The following is a 19935-nucleotide window of genomic DNA, read 5'->3' on the forward strand; positions in this document are numbered from 1 at the left end:
CATTAAATACTTGCCCTTTTTCACAACACAGGTCAAAAGTCTTCTATGCTTTATTGGGTATGTGTATAACATCAAGAAGAAAAAGGTAGGACTTTAGCTACTAAAATTGTGAAGCAACATTGGGAAGCTAAATAAAATACTGAGGACAACATAGTAGTTTAAAAAAGCTTTGCTTAGTAACGTTTTAAAAAGACAAAAGCTTTGCTTAGTAATGTTTTATGAAGGCAAAAGCTTGCTTAAGCAGATTGGGGTTGTTAAAGTGCAGATCAGTGCAATACATTAAGCACTCCCTAATCAATCATCTAGCTGTGAAGTCCTGTATTTAGGGGACAAGTTGTAAGAAATCATTGGCGGATTATTCTCAATTCTCTTGGAAAATTTATGTTGGTTAACTTCTAAGAAATGTGCAAGACCTATTCAAGATTTTTCTTCCACAGTAAGCATGATTGGTGCGCTATTAAGAGTTGATTGTAGGAGCACATTTGGGAGGGGGGGGGGGGGGGGGGGGGGGACAGGAAACAATTATGAATCAGGATCCTCCTAACACAGCAGAAGTGAAACGAGCAAGTACTCTTGCCTAAAGTCCACTTTATAGTCTCCCCCACTCGGATTTTAGCAGAGGGTATGCACGCCAAGCCTAGGAATGACTATGCTCTCTTTGTGAGGCATGCGACAGGATCTTGCTCTTTGCTCTTCCTAGTTTAGCCAAATATTTGAACCAAGTGTACAGTCGAAGCATACATGGAAAAATTAAATACTCCCTCCGTCCCGAATTAACTAACTGACGTGGATTTGTATAAAAATCTATACATATCCACGTCAATTAATTTGGGACGGAGGTAGTAAAACACATTGATTCTACAAAAAGTGCCATCAAAATAACAAAGGCTGTTCAATTTCCGCTGAGATATGGAAAATCTCACGGTTTGAAACGGAGGTGCATGTAATGCGCTGTTCAATACAAGCTCACTTTTCTATAAATGTGGCTTATGTTCACCAAGTAGTTACGTCAGCATTGCAGCAATCTCCAGAATTTCTTAAGAAACGTTGTAATACATTTATTTATTTCTCTTTCTACACCAGAAAACGTTTTCCACTCATACACGTAGCGTACACATACCTGCAAGTGTCTGAGTCTCTGACAGTAACAACCAAGGTGCTGTTTTCTTCAAGAAACGGACACCGATAAGAGCTGCACAGAAGAACAAGGATGCTGGGCCCGTGGCAAAGCTTAGGAACAGTTGAAAGCACTTCCAGGAACCTGGTCCGACATGAATGTAGGCCATGCAAGCACCTAACGCATAATCATCACGCATTCCTGTGTCCTCCAAAGTTGGTACAATATCGCACATCTCCTTTGACCTGATAGACATGCACGCGTGTGTGTTAGCTAGGGAGATAAGCCCCACATTGTACAGAAGACACCATGTTACACACGTTGTCTGGCCATCTCATGATTCATCGAAAACTTCAGTAACTTAGGAAAAGTAAACCTAATTTGGTATGATTCTAAGACAAGATACAACAATAATGTCGTAGAGATCATATAGACTACCCTTCATACAAAGCATATACTCCTTCCGATCCATATTAGTTGTCAAAATATTACATGTATCTAGATGCTTTTTATGCATAGATACATCCATATTTGCGCAAATTTGAGACAATTAATATGGATCAGAGGGAGTATCTTATTTATTTTTAAATGGTGCGGTGCTGTAGCTTGGTACTTTGATCCCCAAAGGTGTGGGATACGAATCCCTGTTCCCATAATCAGAAATAAAAAGAAAACCTCCCTACACACCGTGCCAACGTTAATCAATATCTTCCGACCTGTAACAACACTTGTGTATAACAAAAGTAGCAATATTAACTAGGAAGCAAACCTTTCACTTTTGGCTACGCCTTTTTTTGTACTTTGGCAGCTTGGTTTCACGTAAGATAATATGATGTATTCCCATGTGTAGGGTGAGGTTCAATATGGCTAGACTTCTGACTTGTTAGGGGTGGGCCTACTGTGATGAGAAAGGTTAAAGTGAGACTTGTGACTGATCTAATGTAAGATATAGTGCACCTGCCTTATGTAGTTCAAACAATAACATTCCGATTCACGAGGGGGGGGGGGCTTACATTATCACAATCTTATGTGATCAACTCAAAAAATTGTTCATTGTAGTGTGCATGTGGACACAAAAAAAATTCAGCATTTCATGCTCGCAGTTTTATTTGCAGAAATGTTACAGGAATCGTTCTTCAAATGTTGCAATAGCGTTACAGAGAAAACTTGTATTTTAGCTTCTCAGTGAAATTGTGTACTTACATTAAACTTGTCTGAGAAATCCCTTCATCTACATTTGTTTACGAAAGTTGAACCTTTGAGAAACTCCCAATAAAAATGAAGACCGAAATAAGACAATGATACTTAGCAGGTTTAGACCTTGGAAGCAAGTTTAAAACTTTACGGAAAAAAAAGGTAGACAATTCAAACCTTTGGAATTACTTGATGGAAGAATTATTGCTGAAGCAGTTGAAAACAGTGGCTAGCAGCTCGCTTATTCTATACGCACTCCAGCTGCCCTGTTGCATCTCGCAGTCCTCTCTGACCAGGAAACCACCCTTCTCTCCCTTCCCTACATGCATCCCAGCGTCCTACTATATAAAGCACCCCATCCCCACATCATTTGATCACCCACAAGAAGAGAAGTAGAAGCAAACAAGTAGCAAGTTGGCAACTCTCTTATATCACTTGTAACGAAGTGCAGCAAAGGAATTACTTACATGGCGATTTCCATGGGTTGCTTGGTGGTGCTCTGTGTTGTCTGTCCTCTCCTCCTTGCAGGTGCTGTCCGTGCCAATCCATGGTACGGCTTGTTCCCACAGTTCTACGACCAATCGTGCCCAAAGGCAAAGGAGATTGTGCAATCCATCGTGGCACAGGCTGTTGCCCAAGAGACCAGGATGGCAGCATCCTTGGTCAGGCTGCATTTCCATGACTGCTTTGTCAAGGTCTCTGCTTCCTCTTTACTGCAGTATCCCTTACTTGTTTCTACAATGATATAATGATGCTTGCTGAACATAGTTCCTGTAATTTAGTACAGAAACATACATGCTTTAATGTTAGTGTATGAATAATACAATCAGCTAAACAATTTATTAGTTAAGTTCAGCAGTTTGAATCCTTAACGTGCAAAGTGTTCAGTTATAACTTAAGCTTTTGCTATAAATTTGTCCTTGCATTTGAAACCGTGTCCGGAGGACCAGAAAAGAATCTCTAGTTTTTAGGCTAACTTTTTAGTATTTACCAATGATAAGATAAGATAGCCTACCTACACAGCTACATTGCCCATGATGAGCACTACCTTATGTCTTCTTGACATGATCGAGTCTGTACGATGAATGCTTTTCCCCAACAAAAACAGATGGTGATTACTCAAATCAAATGCACAATAATTGGAGGTCTATGCAATGGTCGTCCTTCACTTAATGCATGTACCAATGTACCTGATCAATCGACACTATTTTGTTGCATGTGCCCAATCTATGTACTACCCACATGCCTGATTTATCCACCAACATTTTCTGACATCTTTTCTTCTTGTGAGTATAGGGGTGTGATGCATCCGTGCTGCTGGACAATAGCAGCAGCATAGTCAGCGAGAAGGGTTCCAATCCCAATCTAAACTCCCTCCGGGGGTTCGAGGTCGTCGACCAAATCAAGGTCGCCCTTGAGATGGCCTGCCCCGGCACCGTCTCCTGTGCTGACATCCTTGCCCTCGCCGCCCGTGACTCCACTGTCCTCGTATGTGAACAACACAAGTAACTCTGTTCCTAGTTAGCAAGAACTAAACAATTCAGTATGTTTGATTTTTCGGGACCCAAATTGACCTACAGGTTGGTGGCCCATACTGGGACGTGCCACTCGGCCGGAGGGACTCTCTTGGCGCGAGCATCCAGGGCTCCAACAATGACCTCCCTGCCCCCAACAATACCCTCCCCACCATCATCACCAAGTTCAAGCGCCTTGGCCTCAACATCGTGGATGTCGTCGCCCTCTCAGGTGGCCACACCATCGGCATGTCCCGATGCACCAGCTTTCGGCAGAGGCTGTACAACCAGTCGGGCAACGGCAGGGCCGACGGCACACTGGATGTGTCCTACGCGGCACAACTGAGGCAGGGGTGCCCCCGCTCTGGCGGCGACAACAACCTCTTCCCACTGGACGTCGTCAGCCCAGCCAAGTTTGACAACCTGTACTTCAAGAACATCCTGGCTGGCAAGGGCCTCCTCAGCTCTGACGAGGTCCTGCTCACCAAGAGCGCCGAGACAGCGGCGCTCGTCAAGGCATACGCAGATGATGTGCACCTCTTCTTCCAGCACTTTGCACAGTCGATGGTGAACATGGGCAACATCACGCCACTGACTGGGTCACAGGGTGAGATCAGGAAGAACTGCAGGAGGCTCAACAACTATCATTGAATTACTGAAGCTGCTGTGTGTGCTAAATTCTGTGTGGAGTTGGTGCCATATTTTGTTTGAATAAGCAAGTGTGGTTGTAATTTTCAAAATTACTCAATCATTTGTGTTATGTCATTGCGAAATGTGTATGTAATAATAATTCAATATGTAAGATGAGTCGTTACTTTACTTGGTTGCTTACTCCCTCCGATCCTAAATTCTTGTCGTTGTTTTAGTCCAAATTTGCACTAAAACAATGACAAGAATGAACTAAAACAACGACAAGAATTTAGGATCGAAGGTAGTATTTGTTTGACGTAACGCACCAAGTTCTGACTTTGACATTTATTGGCTGTCAAATAAAATAGACCAAGAGTTAGTTTTTTACAAGATTCTTGCTCCTTCTCATAATATATGGCAAGGTTTCATTAAGACAAGGCTTTAACCAAAAATTACTTTGTCAATATGTTCTTTTTAAGACATGAAATTTTATGTCACTAGCTTCGTCTTAAAAAATAATTGTAGTTTTGTACTGTAATACTGTATCATATAAATCACTTATTAGTGAAGTAATCCTTGTTCAAAGCCTTGTCCTAACAAACCTAATATGTCATTTATTAAGAAAAGGAGGGGGAAAGTGCAAGTGACTCGTCCTATCTATCTTGTTGTGCCTCCAGGAAATCTCTCGGGCAGTCATGGACTCATGGAACCATTCAAACTATATGACTCACCAAGTTAGTGCTGACAACCACTATGGTAGGACGATATCGATTGTATCGACTAATATGTCAGTCATTTCTGCTGCAATATCGGTCCTATCGGCCAATATTTTGGTCATATCGCTATTTTCAGGCAAAACAGATATGAGACTGATATCCGACATTTTGAACCTTGGATACACCACATCGTATTGCTCTAGCACAGTAGGTTCATAAACAAGTTGTCGGCTCTGGGAATACCAGGGTATCCCAAGACCAAGGAGTGTGGGCCGTGGGTGCCAATCCATAGGCCCGCCTCGGAGCTTGGGGTTGGCTTTACCCCGGCAACCGCTTCCCGGGAACGGGAGGCCTACGTCCGTGTCCGTCCCATGCCATGGAGGAGGGGGCTTCGCAAAGGCATCTGTCCCGTGCCCGGGAAGGAATCCATCAGCTATGACGCCAGCCAATCACGGGTGAACTCTTTCGCGCCCCGCGGCCGGTCCAGTTCGCGCCTACAAACCCATCGACCTCAGCAGGCCACACCGACTGTGGAAATGACGAGCACCACGCAGGGCTACATGCTGGATGCAGCAAGCCCATCCCTTACATTTGACCAGGTATAGTGCTCGTGTAGAGTTTCACCTAACCGGCCCTAACAAGGCTTGAAGACCCCCTGCGCCACGGACGTGGCACGGTACCCACATACAGAACCACAGAGAGCAGGCGACCAGCTTTGGATTTGTCTTGTAGCATGGAAATCCCCTATAGCAACACGCATGTCGCGTGACCCTAGCCGCCACTGTTGTAGCCCACTAGCCCCTTAACACTATAAAAGGAGAATCATGTCTTCCTTAGCAAGGATCGGATCGAACCCCAGCCATTCAAACCACTCATACAGAAACTCGAGCAGAGAGCTCGAGTTCGCCATTGTAAGCAGATATTACTTATCCGAGCAATACAAGCAAAGCAGGACGTAGGGTTTTACACCTTTGGGTGGCCTGGACCTGGGTAAGATCCTGGTGTCCCAAGATCGACGAAGATACCTGTCGCACTCTCGCGCGCCAACACCGAACTACAAAGGGGGTGTCCTCAGTCCCGTTGTCCGTGCTCCCACACACGACACAAGTAAATCTCCCAATTTCTGAATGAAGAAAAACATGTACATGTAATCCTTTTCCGAATAGGTATTTTAATGATAGCAGCAGTGTTACCCTTAGATGACGGCAGCAGAAAGCAGAACACCAAGAAACTGGAATAATAGCAAGAGAGGAGAAGCGCCCGACATTAGATTTGGCATAGGGCTGGAAAGCAAAAATAACAAGGCATAAAGAAAGAAACACCATATAGTCAAACTTACCTGCAGGTCCATTACTCTCACAGGCCTCATGTTTTATCACACGGCCTGATAGCTGTTCTAGTAGTTTACTACCCTCAATTGATCCAACTATCGTTCAGTATATTTCCTGGACGATGAAGACACTGGTTTCCTCTTTTCTCATGCCCTGCCCAGTCTACAAGATGTATCCTGGTATTCAGAATCTTGAACCATATTGCAAAAACATATGCACAACCAAGTGACCAATATGGATGGGGAAAGAGAAGATGGGTACCATGTGATCGGCCCTCTCTAACTTTTGGAACCTGCAGACAGTCAGGGTGCTCAATTCACTTGGTGTGCATTGCTGGGGTGAATGAAACAAAGAACAGTCACATCATCATGTTTGTTACCGAGTGTGTTTGTGTAATGGGTGAAATGGGTAGTTGAGATTTGCTACAAGAGAGAGATGGCATTACATGTCACGGTTAATTTCGACCTTTGGGGACCCTTCTGTTGCTGAATGCTGACTGCCAAGATGGGCAATGATGTTGACAGTTGTTAACTTCACCTAGAAAATGCAGAATAGATATAACATAGTAATTCTTAAGTGCTCACCAAGCATCAGTTATATATAAACAAGAACATGGTGTACTTACGAGAGTTTTTTTGTTTACAGATAATGATACCATGGGCCCGAAAAACTTCCCTAACAGAATGCACTGGTTACCAAACTTAACCAGAATTCTGAATCATTGCTTCAATTGCGTTATTGGCCTTAAGAAACTCTCCTTTTGAACAAAGTGAAGCAATAGCAGGATAATACGTGTCAAAGTCATCATAGAAAGACTTCCCTAGCAAATTACCATTCTCAATATCAGTATCATCACTTGTTGTGGATATATTATCAGCTCTCTCTATCATGGTTTGCAATCTGCCTTTGTAACTTCCATTAAAGCAATCGCTAGAAACATCAAAAGAGACTGAACTCAAAACTTGTCCTGAATCTGTTCCAGGATCAGAAGCATTGTCGATTCTCTGCAGCTTCTTGAGCTGAGCAAGTGTATTACAATTACTAGAATCTGAAGAGGATACAGACATGAGTCCCACTTCATTTAGGATTGTCACAACCTCATCAATCCTCCCTTCCTCACATGCAGAAGACAGAAGAGCAACAAGAGACTCTGTTTGGACCTCATTCCCAACACTGTTTATTAGATCCACAATTTCTTTGCACTGAAACATCTCCCTCAAGATGCCTCTGGATTCTTCCATCCTTCCTTTTGCATAGAGTCCTTTGACCAGGCTCATGAAACCAACAAAATCCGGGACCATCTCCTTACAATGGTATTCATTAAAGAACCCTAATGCAGCTTCGGTGTTACCTTTCAGACAGTGACCATTAATAACTGAGCCAAGTGTAAAAGCATCTGGAAGTAGAAAATGTTCCTCAAAATGAGACATAAGCCCAAGTGCCTTTTCAGTTAAACCATAGTTACAGTAACCACTTATCAGCAAGTTGTAAACACGGGTAGTGGGCCTGATACCTTTGTTGGACATTTTCTGAATTAATTGATATGCATCATCCAAGAAACCTTCTCTACACAAAGCACCTATAAGTATGGCATAAGTGATTATTGTTGGAAGAATGTTGCTACTTTCTAAGTAATCAAAGAGCCTGAATGCTTCAGTGAAGCATCCATGCTGGCACAAACCACTGAGAACTGAGTTATGGACGATAATGGTTGGATGAATTCCTTCTTTTTGCATTGTCTCACACAGGTCTAATGCCTTTTCAAGATAACCACCTCTACAGAGGCCTTCCACTACTATGGAGTACATGGCTAGATCTACAGAAAAACCACTTTGTTCGGCTTGCTCCAGAAAGTTATATGCATCCAGAATTTCACCTTCTTTCTTTAGTGCATACACAGCTCCTCTTAGAACACTGACAGGAACACTGCAATTGTCCATGTAACTTGAAAACCGAATAGCTGCGCCAACATTTTTCTTGCTGAGGTGACAAGACAGCATATTAATCATTCTAGGTTCATTTAGGCCATGAATCTTAGTGAACTCACTTAACAATGGTTGTATGACCTGGTCATATCCATTTCGGAGTAAGCTCTTAAGTAGCTTGTAGAATGTTTTGCTAGTTACAGGAAAGGCTTGCACTCTGAGCATCTTGTACACATGCAACGCTGCTTCACAACAATCCTTGGTGCTTAAAAAGGTAGAAGCATAATTGCAAATAGATGAAAGCAAGTTCATTTCTAATCCCTCCAACTTGCGAATGAAATTCAGCACACCTTGTTCACCACCTTCTTTAAAGTTTGCATGAATCAACTTCCTGTAAGTACAGGAATCAGGCCTTAGCTTTTTATGAATAAGATCATAAAAGATTTGCTCAGCAATGTTGACCTTTCCTCCATTGCATAGTGCTCCAATCAGGACATTGTGAACAGCTGTACCGGAGAGTGATTTATCTTTCTTGTACTCATCAAACAACTCCACTGCCCTTCCAATGTCTCCAAGTTTACACATCATGTTTATGATTGTATGATAGGTCACGGTATTAGGACTTAAGCCCATATCACGCATTCTATGAAACAAGCTGCAGGCATCATCCATCTTGTTGACCATAAATAATGCTTTGATAAGTATGTTGCATGTGACAACATCAACTGCAATCCCACTACTCTCAAGCCTACTCTTTATTGCCATAATACCGGTTGAATCCTCTCCCTTAATGCAACCATGTAACAGCATGCTATATGTGAAATTATCAGCAGCAACACCTTGAGAGATTTCAATAGCATTGTTAGTGTCACCAGCCTTGCATAAACCATCTATTACTGTATTATATGTCACGGTCCCAGCTTTTATCCCCTTGCCCTCCATCTCTCCAAGCAAACAGAAAGCCTTATCCAAATCCCCCATTTTGCACAGACTATCGATTAAAATTGAATACACATACTCATCCACCACTACACCTTTTTGTTCCAGTTTTCTCACTACAGAGAAGGCATCTTCCAACCTATTTCTCTTGCAGAAACCACCAACAAGTGATGTATAAGTGATCAAATTCGGCTTAGCACCACTTCTCTCCATCTCATCCAAAAACCCCATCACTTTATCCACACTACCTTCTCTACACATCCCATCTATAACAGTAGTGTAATTAACCACATCGGCTGCAATGCCCTTGTCTAACATCAGCCGATGCTCCCGGAGCCCTTCCATCAACAGACCACCAGTCATATATCCATGAACCAAGCTGCTGTAGAATACCGCGTCACCGATCATACCCTTTTGCTCCATCTCACTTACCAGCTCTGCCACCTCACCAATTTTTCCCTCCCTCCCAAGCAAATTGACAACCGCAGTCAGTGTCATCAGGCCTGGCTCAAACCCGCAGACCTCCTTCCTCACCCTATCATAGAATTCCAACCCAGCCTTATCATTCCCGGCCTTGGAGAATCCAGAAACGATCGCGCTACAAACACGGTCGTCCACCTGACACCCCCTTTCGGTCATTATACCGAACACCTTGAGCGCCCCGGCCATGTCCCCACGGTCAGACAACACAGACACCATCGCATGATACGTAGAAGGGGAAAGGACAGCTCCGTGATCCTCGACGCCAGCGGAGAGAAGCTCCAGCGCGTGGCGCGGATCGCCATGCTCAGCGCAGGTCCAGCGGAGCAGCGCGTCCCAGAGGCAACGGGTTGAGGACGCCGGCCCAGCGAGCGCGAGGCGCCGAGCGGCGTCGCGGGGGCGGGCGGAGGCGAGAAGCGCGGAGGCAGCAAGGAGGTGGGTGCGCGGGGTGGGGCGCAGGGAGTTGAAGAGCGCCTGCGAGACGAGGGCGCCGACGAGGCGGTGCCTATGGCAGCGGAGGAGCGCGGCGAGGAGTTGGTCCACGTGGCGCGCGCTGATCGCATGGCCGAGCTTGATGAGCGACGGCAGCGGCGGCGTAGGGGGTTTGCCGCCAGGGAAACCCATGGCCGGCGGCGGTTGGTTGCTGCCGCCGCCGTGCAGCGTTACGAGTGTGAGTGGAACGTTCGAAGCGCGGCGGTGAAGAGCTTTCGCCTTGCTGGAGCCTGGAAGCTCTTTTCTTTGTTCGAGGTTATTCGGCTTTTTTGTTCCTTTTTTTAGTGGAATTCGCCTTTTTTTTGCGTTAGGGCAGGTCGTATGCGAGCTCAGTTGCTTTTTGATCGTCTAGTCCAGGCCCGATCCAGTTTTGGGCAAGGCCCATACTCTATAGTTCATTCTCCGACATGGGCTAGGCTTATAGTCCAGATCTCTTTGGGCCTGATGGCCGCAAGGTTAAGCAAACCGTCTACCGACGACGACTCCCCACAGTCCCGCATCTCCGCGAGAAGAGGGCACGGTATGATGCAGCAGCAGGCGCAGGCGCAGTCGGCCGTGGCGGTGGCCGCACCGCCGCCGCCGGCGCGCGCGCACGAGGCGGCGGGCGGGGACGCGCCGCCGAAGCAGGTGGCGCAGGCGATGGAGCGGCTGGGGCGCGCGGGTAGGATCATCGCGGATATCCGGCTCGGCGCGGACCGCCTCCTCGAGGCGCTCTTCACCGCCGCCAGCGCCCCCCCGCACAGCACCCAGCAGCACATCGAGAAGAACGAGCGCGTTGTCGCCCAGGAGGAGGTCGTCATGCAGCGCCACTTCGACGACCTTCGCTCCCTCGGCAGGTACCCATCTCGGGCGCCCAGTTCGTCCATCTTGATCCGGGAGGTTCTTGATGGCTCCCTTGGGGTAGTTTCATGATTGTCGATTTAGTTTTGGGGAAATGAGAGCAGCTGGGATTATTTAGGAAGGGTGAGGTAATCAACCACACCCCCATCTTCTACCGGTCTACCCTAAATCTAAATCAGGACATCATTGAGATGGTGGAAATTAGTGACTGTCTAGATTATGTTCGGGAAATTGATACATGTATCAATGTGCAGCGAGCCCTATCATTGTTTATTGAAGAGGAAATTTTGCACAGTTGGAAAGTCTGCTTTATGACACTGTCTTCATAGCGCATGAACCTTTGTGCCAATATAGCGTACTTATCCTCCTGTAGATCTATGACTTCTTCTTTTTTTCCCTGGGGTTTCCCCCTTTCCATTACTTAAAACGGAAATACACAAGTTCACAGCAGTCTTAGAGGATTAGAACAGCGGACGGACTACAACTACTACTTGGGCAGGAAACCCGCTGACCAACAACCTGCAATCAGAATTCAGATCTATGACTTCTAAGTTGTCAGTCTTGATGAACCCCTGAAGTTAATAGTTAATTGTAAATTACATTTAAGAATTATGTTTTAAGAAAACCTTGAAGCTAATAGGCAGGCTAACAAGACACGTCATGTCACGTGATATGAGATATGAAAGCCATAAAGGTAACTGGAACCAACTTGGATAATAACTTTGAGGTGAATACTTAAAAGTGCCCTGAATTCTGGTTGCTTCTTTTGTGATTTATTTATATTGTTCTGAGCTGAATTAAGAAATTAATGCATAGCAGCATAAGGACATCATTTTCACTTTTTGATGGGTCAAGAGTCATCATTGACACAACTCTACTGGTAGATAATGCGTATACTTGCCAAAATTACTTTTACAATTTTGAACTCCTCGTTTGGAATATCTCATTTTCTTCTTCTTCATCAGTTTTTAGGGATTGTTCTTCTTTAGCCCTGAAAGCTCTGCTTCTTCAACTGCAGCCTAAGAAGTATCTTGTTCCTTTTAGATTTATTTTGTGGTTAATAGTTTATTTTATTTTATTGCTGCTAGCTAGGCAATTGGAAGAGTCTGGGGTTCTAAACGGGGCTCTTAAAGCTCGCGGCAATTCGTGGGGCTTGCACATGCCACTTGTGTGTCCTGATGGTGCTGTTGTGGCATATGCTTGGAAGCGTCAATTGGCAGGCCAAGCTGGTGCATCAGCTGTTGACAGAACTAGGTAAAATTCATTACTCCAATGGTTGTTTACTTACTCTTTACCTGCTACTGATGTCCGTCAACCGTCAATTTTTCTTCTTAAACAAACATAAAAAACTTTGTATCTCGATGCATTGATAGATTAAAGAAAGTGTATGTACAAACCTTTAAGGCCTCCCGAGGGGAGCGCGACACCTACAAGTTAAGAATGAGGCAACAGCATCCCTAGCTTGGTGCCTTGGTGGTGCCTACAGTTACCCAGTCCTCAGGGCTAGACAACTGCGGTCTTCCAGTAGTTGGCGAAGATCAGAGGTGATGCCCTGCATGTTATCCTGGAGAGAGATATGTGACATTTTCACCAACCATGGTATTCTAAAATGGCAGTCGACTAGCCTGGTGATGCTCTATGCAGGCGCCTAGCCCTGCGTAGGCCTGCCTAGCCGGTGATCAGGTGTTAGGCACTGTTTTATAGTCCAACTAGCACCGAGCTCCTTATTCAAAACGCCAACCATGCACTTAATAAAATGAATACTGAATGCCTTTCTGTATTGTTACTCCCTACAATAAAATGTTAATTTATTGGATCTCTCCCTCCCTTCCTCTCTGTGTGGGTGTGAGTGGGTGTCTGTTTGTGCCCATGTGCAGAAATTACTCTTCCTATTTCATTTCTTAATTTCTCATGCATGCCATGGATAAGTCCTAACTACGTAAAAACTTGGCAGGGAACTTTCAATTTTGGATTTATGCTGATTCAATGATGTTTTCAGGTTAGCTCTCAAGGCCTTCACGGACCAGAAAAGAAGATTCTTTCCTCACCTAGAAGATGAAGTTCTTAGCAATCTCCATGATGGCGAATCTGTTATTGCTAAAAGACCAAGGTTAACTGCAGGCAATGGAGAGCCAGAAGAAAAAACTTTGTCTGAAGTTCTTAAGAATCTAGAAAATGAAGTGCCCAACCTTAAAATATTCACATATCGACGCTTGGATTGGTCAAAAAGAGCTTCATCATTAGTATGTCTGATGGATGATGACTTTGTGGATCCATCTAAGGAGCTGAACCTGCAAAATATGAGGAAATCGAGATCTGGTTCTGCGACAACCCCTGCTGATCAGGTTGCAGTAATTGAGTTGCTGGTTCCTTCAATATTTAGAGCTGTAGTGTCATTGCATCCTGCAGGATCTGTTGATCCTGCTGCTGTGGCATTCTTCTCTCCCACTGAGGTATGTATATCTTCAAAAAACTGACTGCGTTCACCTCAGTTATGAACTTACTGCTTAATTGCATGTAGTTACTTGCGTAGCAAGATCACTTTTTTGTGTTAGCATGCACACTTATTGAGAAAACTTCAGTATTCTTGTTGATAAAATCTGACAGATGAAATGAATTTTCAATCAGGGTGGAGATTACCTTCATGCAAGAGGCCTGTCGGTCCATCACGTTTTTAAGCATGTAACGGTAAATGCTTCTTCTATGTTCTTTTAGTAGATTATTTGTTCCAGTGTGAGGTATTGGAAGTGCAACATGGGGATCCTGAATACTATGTTTTTCCTTCAAAAAATATTATGTTTACATTATGTAGGAGCATGCTGAAAAGGCGTTGCAGTACTTTGTCAGTGTGGAGCCCGATAAAGCACTTTCTCAATTATTGGTGAGTTGTAGCAAGTACTTGTTGTTGGGATAAATATACTTCAGAACAGTACCTAGACATTGCTAAACTTGATTAACACTATAAAATTCGTTGTCATTGTTTCGTTTATTGAAGGGGAGCCTTGGCGCAGCGGTACAGCTGTTGCCTTGTGACCATGAGGTCACGGGTTCGAGTCCTGGAAACAGCCTCTTGCAGAAATGCAGGGAAAGGCTGCGTACAAAAGACCCAAAGTGGTCGGACCCTTCCCCGGACCCTGCGCAAGCGGGAGCTACATGCACCGGGCTGCCCTTTTTTTTTTATTATTGTTTCGTTTATTCTGGATACTCCTATTGCAACGATAGCACCTTACACCTTGTTACGGAGTAGTACTTAACAAGATGTTACACCTCTTGCAGCGATGGATTGCTGATTATCAGACTCTATTTACGAAAGTTTGCAGGTAACTGCTGTAGATATTTAACTCAATTTGCGGGTATTATTATCAACATTTCTGCTATACAGATAAGTAACACTGGGTTTTATTCTGCTTGCAGTAAATGCCGACGGCTTCTTCTCATGGACAAGTCTTTGGCTCTGCTTTTACCCCCTGTCCACCGCCCCTACCACCAGACTTCAAACGGTAGTTCGGATCAGCAGGAGGCCTATCACATTGGATGTTCTTCCTATGACGCCTGACGCTTCTAACTCCCTCTGGACTTTAGCTAGGATGTTTCTAATACTGTTGCCTGATCTGTACAACAGTGAATTTTCGAATAGCGCAGCAGTCCAATTAATTCCTAAGAACAAAAGGCTTGGTGATTTGAGTTGTTTTGGTTTTCACCTCACTCCTGTAAAACATTTGTATCTCATGATCAAGCATTACATATCGTGCAGAACCTGAGTGTGTTAAATTTCTTGTGCACTTCGATTGTTCCAAATCACTGAACTTAACTGAGCTATGGTACTATTCTGGCATACATACTGTTGATTCGTTTATCTCTGCAGGAGAACCGTTAAAGTTTCTTGGGGAGAGCATACATACTGTTGATTCGTTTATTCTGCACGACAACTATTTATCCTGGACGACAAGTCGACAACTATCAATAACAGTCTTGTGGGGGGAGTGTATTTCAAACGGTTATCTGGAGAACAGCAACTGTGCTGGACATTTCAAACGGTTTATTTGATACTATAAATAGTTGTCATCAGTAGCAATGTTTGTCCAGACTTAAAGTCGTACATAACCAGTTTTTCAAGTATTTACAAATACATACACATCTCTAGGAAGTTCCCATGAAAGCTCTTTGCAAGCTCCACTGCCGGTTAGTGGCTATTCAAAAGCTCTCCTTTGATCTTTTAGCATACCGTAAAACTATAGCACATGTACAGTTTACTACAGTACAAATTGTGTTGGCCAAAATATAAGACAAGCAAACAGGAGTGAGCTTAAGAGCTCTCCTGGAACGACTGTGACCGAGAAAACGCTGCAGGATTTGCCTGTAGAACACAAGCAGGACGCACATCTGTTGTCTGGCCCTTGTTCTCGCTCTTGAATTGGAAAGGCTTGAAGACGCCAGGGTCCCCAGGTTTGATGCCAAGCGTTGCCCATATCGAACTCTTTGCTGCCTCGTCAGGGTCATCGATGCGGAGCGTTTTGGGAACCCACAATGATTTCTCCTCTTTGTCGTCTTTCAATGGATTGGAGTCCCTAGAATGCTTTCCCAAAGTAGGAGATCCATTGCCAGAACAGCTGCTGTTGCTTGATGTAGATGGTGATATGCAACCGTTAGTTCCAATCCATGGTGCATTCCATGCCGTGGCTGGCCAGCTTGGTAAGCACCCCCAAAGGGTTGGTGGCACAAGAGGATATGGAAATGCTGGTGCAGGCAGCCTTGAGCCTGGCATCATTGGGGAGTTCATCCATGGAGCTGAACTTGTACTGCAGCTTTCTGACGGAGAAGCAGACTCGGACATACTTCCACCCGGCACCATTACAGGAAGGTTGTTCCATCCTATGCTCCAAGGGTACATGAAAGGAGCTCCAAGGTAATACGGAGGCATCGGGCCAACTCCACCACAGTAAACTGGTGCTCCGTTCTTATCAACGTGGACTGCGTTTTCAGGTAACCCATTGTGTGATGTCATAGAAGAGGCACAGGAGTTAACTTCCCTAGCTTCACCTATTGGTACTGATCCAGCATTGATTACATTCTGCTCTTCGATGTTCAGCACTGATGCCATGGATTCACAAAGTGGTACCTCAGGCCCAAATTTGAGAACTGTTTCATTTCTACTGGTTGATTTTGTCGGGGTAGTAGGCAGAGATGCAAGGACTTCTGGGTTCACTGTGTTAGAGATGTCAACCCTGGACCCCATCATACAATCAGGGGCCATCAACAACTGACGGTAGTGCAATGATGAATTCTTGCTTTTGCGCCTCCCAGCACCGACAGGTACATTCCTCATAGTGCCCCCTGCAGTCCAATACCTTTGGCAATTTTTACAAAAGTGCCTAGGCTGATTAATGTTGTAGTTGTTGTAATAACAGAACTTTGTATCCATACTGTTACACCGAGGGCAAGGTATAATCTTATCTGGCTTCTTAAGCACCTTATCCTGGTCTGATTCTTCGTTTGCTGTCTTCTCATTCAACTCCTTTGGGTCTGCTTTATCTTCAGCACTATTTATCTGGTCCTGGGTATCTTTCTTATGGTCCAATGTAGATGAACTGTCTGGTTCTGCATTTTCATTCACTTGTGGTGCATCAACTTCCATTTCATTACCTTCTTTCTCTCGTGGTGCATCACCCTCGATTCCTCTGTTTTCTTTCTCTGGTGGCACATCAACCTTCATTTCACTATCTTCTTTGTCTTCTGTTTCTTTGTGTTGATCCTGTAAAATTGCAACATGAGATATTGTCAAAAGAGTACCTGGCTTCAACAAAACTGAAGTTGGAGAATTACATCTAATTGAGGGAGAACATTATGTTTATCAAGATGCACCAACGGGTCTAAAACAGCTTAAGCGGAGATCAGATCAACTATAGCCTTCCTAGGAGAAAGGAAATACTAACAAACAAAAGATGATTCCACAAAAAGAGAGAAAGATAACTGGCACACTGGTTATGTACTTCTGTTAGCACTCCACACATAGAAAGCCAGGAAGCATTAAGTCCTTCGTACTAGCGCTATAACATAGCATGCAAGTTCAACCACGGTAATCCAGAGTTAAGAGATCCGCAGAGATCAATCACAAAATTCAAGTCCGGTTGCTTGAATCCAAATTCGATCAGTGCCTCCTCCGTACACGATTACACAGTACGTGCAAGAACAACTTGGAAGTTGGATCAGGAAAGGATGAACAAAACCCAATCATCAACGACGCATTATATGGTTTGCCACACCAATTTACCCTGCCCCATTTTAACAAGATCAAGGCATCCTGGACCTGGTCAAAGCCCCTAAATGACCACTTTTGGACAAATGAAGATGAAAAGGTCATTGAAGGACCACCACATGCTCAAAAAACAGCTATAATTTCGCATGGATTGCTTATTTTGTACTCCTAACTGGTAACTACTTCTGAGGACGCAGCGTGACAACACCCTACCAAGTACCAACCTATCTTGTCTCCTCACTCCTTAGTCATCTATAGGTAATCAACATATGCAGTCACCCATTGTGCCGCACTCCTGTAAATCTGATATCATCTTCTGTTTGTCAATCAAATTAAAACGAAAAATCTCCCAAAATATTATGGATTTATTTCTCAATTTACTATACCTATATATATAGACTTTCCAGTTCAAAATTCATTTCATCTTAACAATTAGAAGAAGAAAAATCCGGTCAATGATACAAGGAGTATAAGAAATGAAAGACAATCCCTAATCCCCGTTAATCAGCATCATGGCATGGTAAAATTATTGCCCTCCACGAACCCCACAGCTAGTTCCGGCACACAAAAAAGGACCCCACAGGACACAGCTAGGAAACCTTTTGTAGCAGCTCTTCTGGACTCAAAGATAGAGCCCAAATTAGAGAAACCGACGTCTAACGGTGTACAGCCAAAGAGATTATTCCTGTACTTTCGGAGCTCTCCGGTCTTGAGATCCAAACCCAATTTATTTTTTCTCGCCGGCCTTCTGATCAGCATGCACAGTCTTTCAATTTATCTAAAACCTCGAATCCATCCCCTTTTTAATTTCAACTGCTAAAATAGGATTACTCCGTGACAAACAAACAAAAATTGGCGAGATACTAAATTAAGCATGATAGATTGAGCTGCGCTTCTTTAATTTTAGTGAATTTATTACATGGCAAATTGAGGAACACATGCATATTGAATTTCCAACCAAAAAAGCCTCTCGTGAAGCAGCAGCTAACCTTATGAGCCTCTTCCTCAGCCTCCTCCGCCGGCGCTGCTGTCTGCAACTCAGGAGGCGGCGGCGGCGGCGGCGGCGGCGGCGGCGGGTGGTCGGAGCCGGCCGCTGCATCCGCTTCCGGCGGCCCAGACGCTGCCTCGGGGGCCAACGGGATCACGCGCCCGAAGAGCTTTATACCGGAATCCATCTGATCCGACATCATCAAATCCCGTACGCGAACGCAGCGAGATCGCGAACTGCCGCTGCTCCTGCTGCCGCTTGAAACGCGGGCGATGCAGCGAGGGAGAAACCGAGCTGGAGACCCAAGAGAGGAAGAGGAGATGAGCTAATGGATATAGCTCCTACTCTACATGGGTAGTACAAGGCAACAAGCATATGGGTTTGGGTAGTACAAGGCAACAAGCATATGGGATTGAAGTACTATGAAACAGAATGGGCAAAAAGGTAAGGGGAATTTGAGAGTGGGACTTCTTTTTAAGAGATGGCTTAATGCGTGCGTGTCCTCCGGAGCCGTAGTAACTGCACATGCATCCCCGAAGGACAAAGTTTCAAACAACAGCAGCAGTGGGTGCTCACTGCAGTTTTATACTACTAGTACTCCTACAATACAGTCCTAATTTATCTTTTTAAATATTGATGTATTTTTATTTCGTTAGGAACAACTTTTGAAAAAAAAATACTATTCCCTCCGTCTCAAAATAAGAGACTCGGATTTGTATAGGCTCTTATACAAATTCAAGTCACTTATTTTGAAACGCAGAGAGTACATTAATATGTGTTTGATGAAATTTATATCATTAGATTCATCTTCAAAATTCTTACTGGTAATTGTGATTTCATATCATATAAATTACATTTTTATAAATTTACTATTGGGTAAAAATCTTGTCTTAATAAAATCAAATACGTCAACCTCTTTGAAAAGGAGGGAGTATTATCGAAAATGTATACCAACATATTAATACTACCTCGACCCGCCATCAACTCTCTTTTAATAATAAAAACAGGCAGATATTTTTTTAAAATATGCTAAATTCTGTGAGGCAACTTGTAACATCTCTTGTAGCTTAGTCTGAAGTATATAAGAGATGTGACTTGTGAGCTAACTACAACTAGTTATACCTTGCATTCTCTTGTATTACGAGTTTAGTACGGAGTATAAAATTGTACTTGATAAAAACACTTACTCTCTCCGTCTTATATTAAGTGACGTTCTATTACATGTATCTAGACGTTTTTTAGGCATAAATATTGTTGTTGTTCTCGACAACAATTAGAGTAAAGGGTGCCAATGCTCGATGGCACAAGTGCGGGTATAAATGTAGGGCGTGTACGTCGGTCTTATAGCGAAGGTCGCCGTACACTTGACAAGTTGACACGTCGATATTTTTTTAATAGGTCCGGTCGACCCTGCGGGTACAACTTAATCCTATGTTAAGAAAAACTTCGAGGGAGTTGTTAGCCGAGGGCTTGGGCCGAGCGGATCTTCCCAAGACACATTTTGGTGAGAGAT

At 44.1% G+C, this 19935-nt stretch overlaps 4 protein-coding genes across 11 annotated transcripts; 2 read left to right on the plus strand and 2 right to left on the minus strand.

The window, feature by feature from the left end:
* Window positions 1-873: 873 nt before the first annotated feature.
* LOC100846389 (pentatricopeptide repeat-containing protein At5g57250, mitochondrial) lies at window positions 874-10600 on the minus strand. Of its 7 annotated transcripts, none has more exons than XM_024458475.1 (9): window positions 7128-10600; window positions 6948-7039; window positions 6764-6835; window positions 6511-6664; window positions 6365-6402; window positions 2779-3082; window positions 2489-2652; window positions 2321-2348; window positions 874-1362 (listed from the first exon to the last, which is right to left on the minus strand). In XM_024458475.1, exon 1 carries the CDS (start codon window positions 10468-10470, stop codon window positions 7204-7206), a length of 3267 nt encoding a protein of 1088 aa, XP_024314243.1. In that variant the 5' UTR covers window positions 10471-10600; the 3' UTR covers window positions 874-1362; window positions 2321-2348; window positions 2489-2652; window positions 2779-3082; window positions 6365-6402; window positions 6511-6664; window positions 6764-6835; window positions 6948-7039; window positions 7128-7203. The 7 variants fall into 7 exon arrangements, with proteins under 7 accessions (XP_024314243.1, XP_010230743.2, XP_014754719.1 ...); XM_010232441.3 differs by lacking the exon at window positions 2321-2348 and adding an exon at window positions 6197-6294; XM_014899233.2 differs by lacking the exon at window positions 2321-2348 and adding an exon at window positions 6141-6294.
* Window positions 2670-4647, plus strand: LOC100823251 (peroxidase 72). The gene is made up of 3 exons (XM_003566666.4): window positions 2670-3006; window positions 3608-3799; window positions 3892-4647. Exons 1-3 carry the CDS (start codon window positions 2779-2781, stop codon window positions 4474-4476), a joined length of 1005 nt encoding a protein of 334 aa, XP_003566714.1. The 5' UTR covers window positions 2670-2778; the 3' UTR covers window positions 4477-4647.
* A 167-nt stretch (window positions 10601-10767) lies between the features above and the next one.
* Window positions 10768-14989, plus strand: LOC100846695 (mediator of RNA polymerase II transcription subunit 27). 2 transcript variants are annotated; one of them, XM_003565573.4, is made up of 7 exons: window positions 10768-11174; window positions 12271-12432; window positions 13178-13631; window positions 13807-13866; window positions 13991-14059; window positions 14455-14498; window positions 14593-14989. In XM_003565573.4, the coding sequence occupies exons 1-7, from the start codon at window positions 10783-10785 to the stop codon at window positions 14732-14734; spliced, it is 1323 nt and encodes a 440-aa protein (XP_003565621.3). In that variant the 5' UTR covers window positions 10768-10782; the 3' UTR covers window positions 14735-14989. The 2 variants fall into 2 exon arrangements, with proteins under 2 accessions (XP_003565621.3, XP_024314247.1); XM_024458479.1 differs by lacking the exons at window positions 14455-14498; window positions 14593-14989 and adding an exon at window positions 14174-14447.
* Window positions 14990-15195: 206 nt separating this feature from the next.
* Window positions 15196-18880, minus strand: LOC100820888 (cyclic dof factor 2). The gene is made up of 2 exons (XM_003565574.4): window positions 18424-18880; window positions 15196-16930 (listed from the first exon to the last, which is right to left on the minus strand). Exons 1-2 carry the CDS (start codon window positions 18622-18624, stop codon window positions 15485-15487), a joined length of 1647 nt encoding a protein of 548 aa, XP_003565622.2. The 5' UTR covers window positions 18625-18880; the 3' UTR covers window positions 15196-15484.
* Between the last annotated feature and the right edge of the window lie 1055 nt (window positions 18881-19935).

Source organism: Brachypodium distachyon, chromosome 2 (genome assembly GCF_000005505.3).
Source record: "Brachypodium distachyon strain Bd21 chromosome 2, Brachypodium_distachyon_v3.0, whole genome shotgun sequence".
Lineage (NCBI taxonomy): Eukaryota > Viridiplantae > Streptophyta > Magnoliopsida > Poales > Poaceae > Brachypodium > Brachypodium distachyon.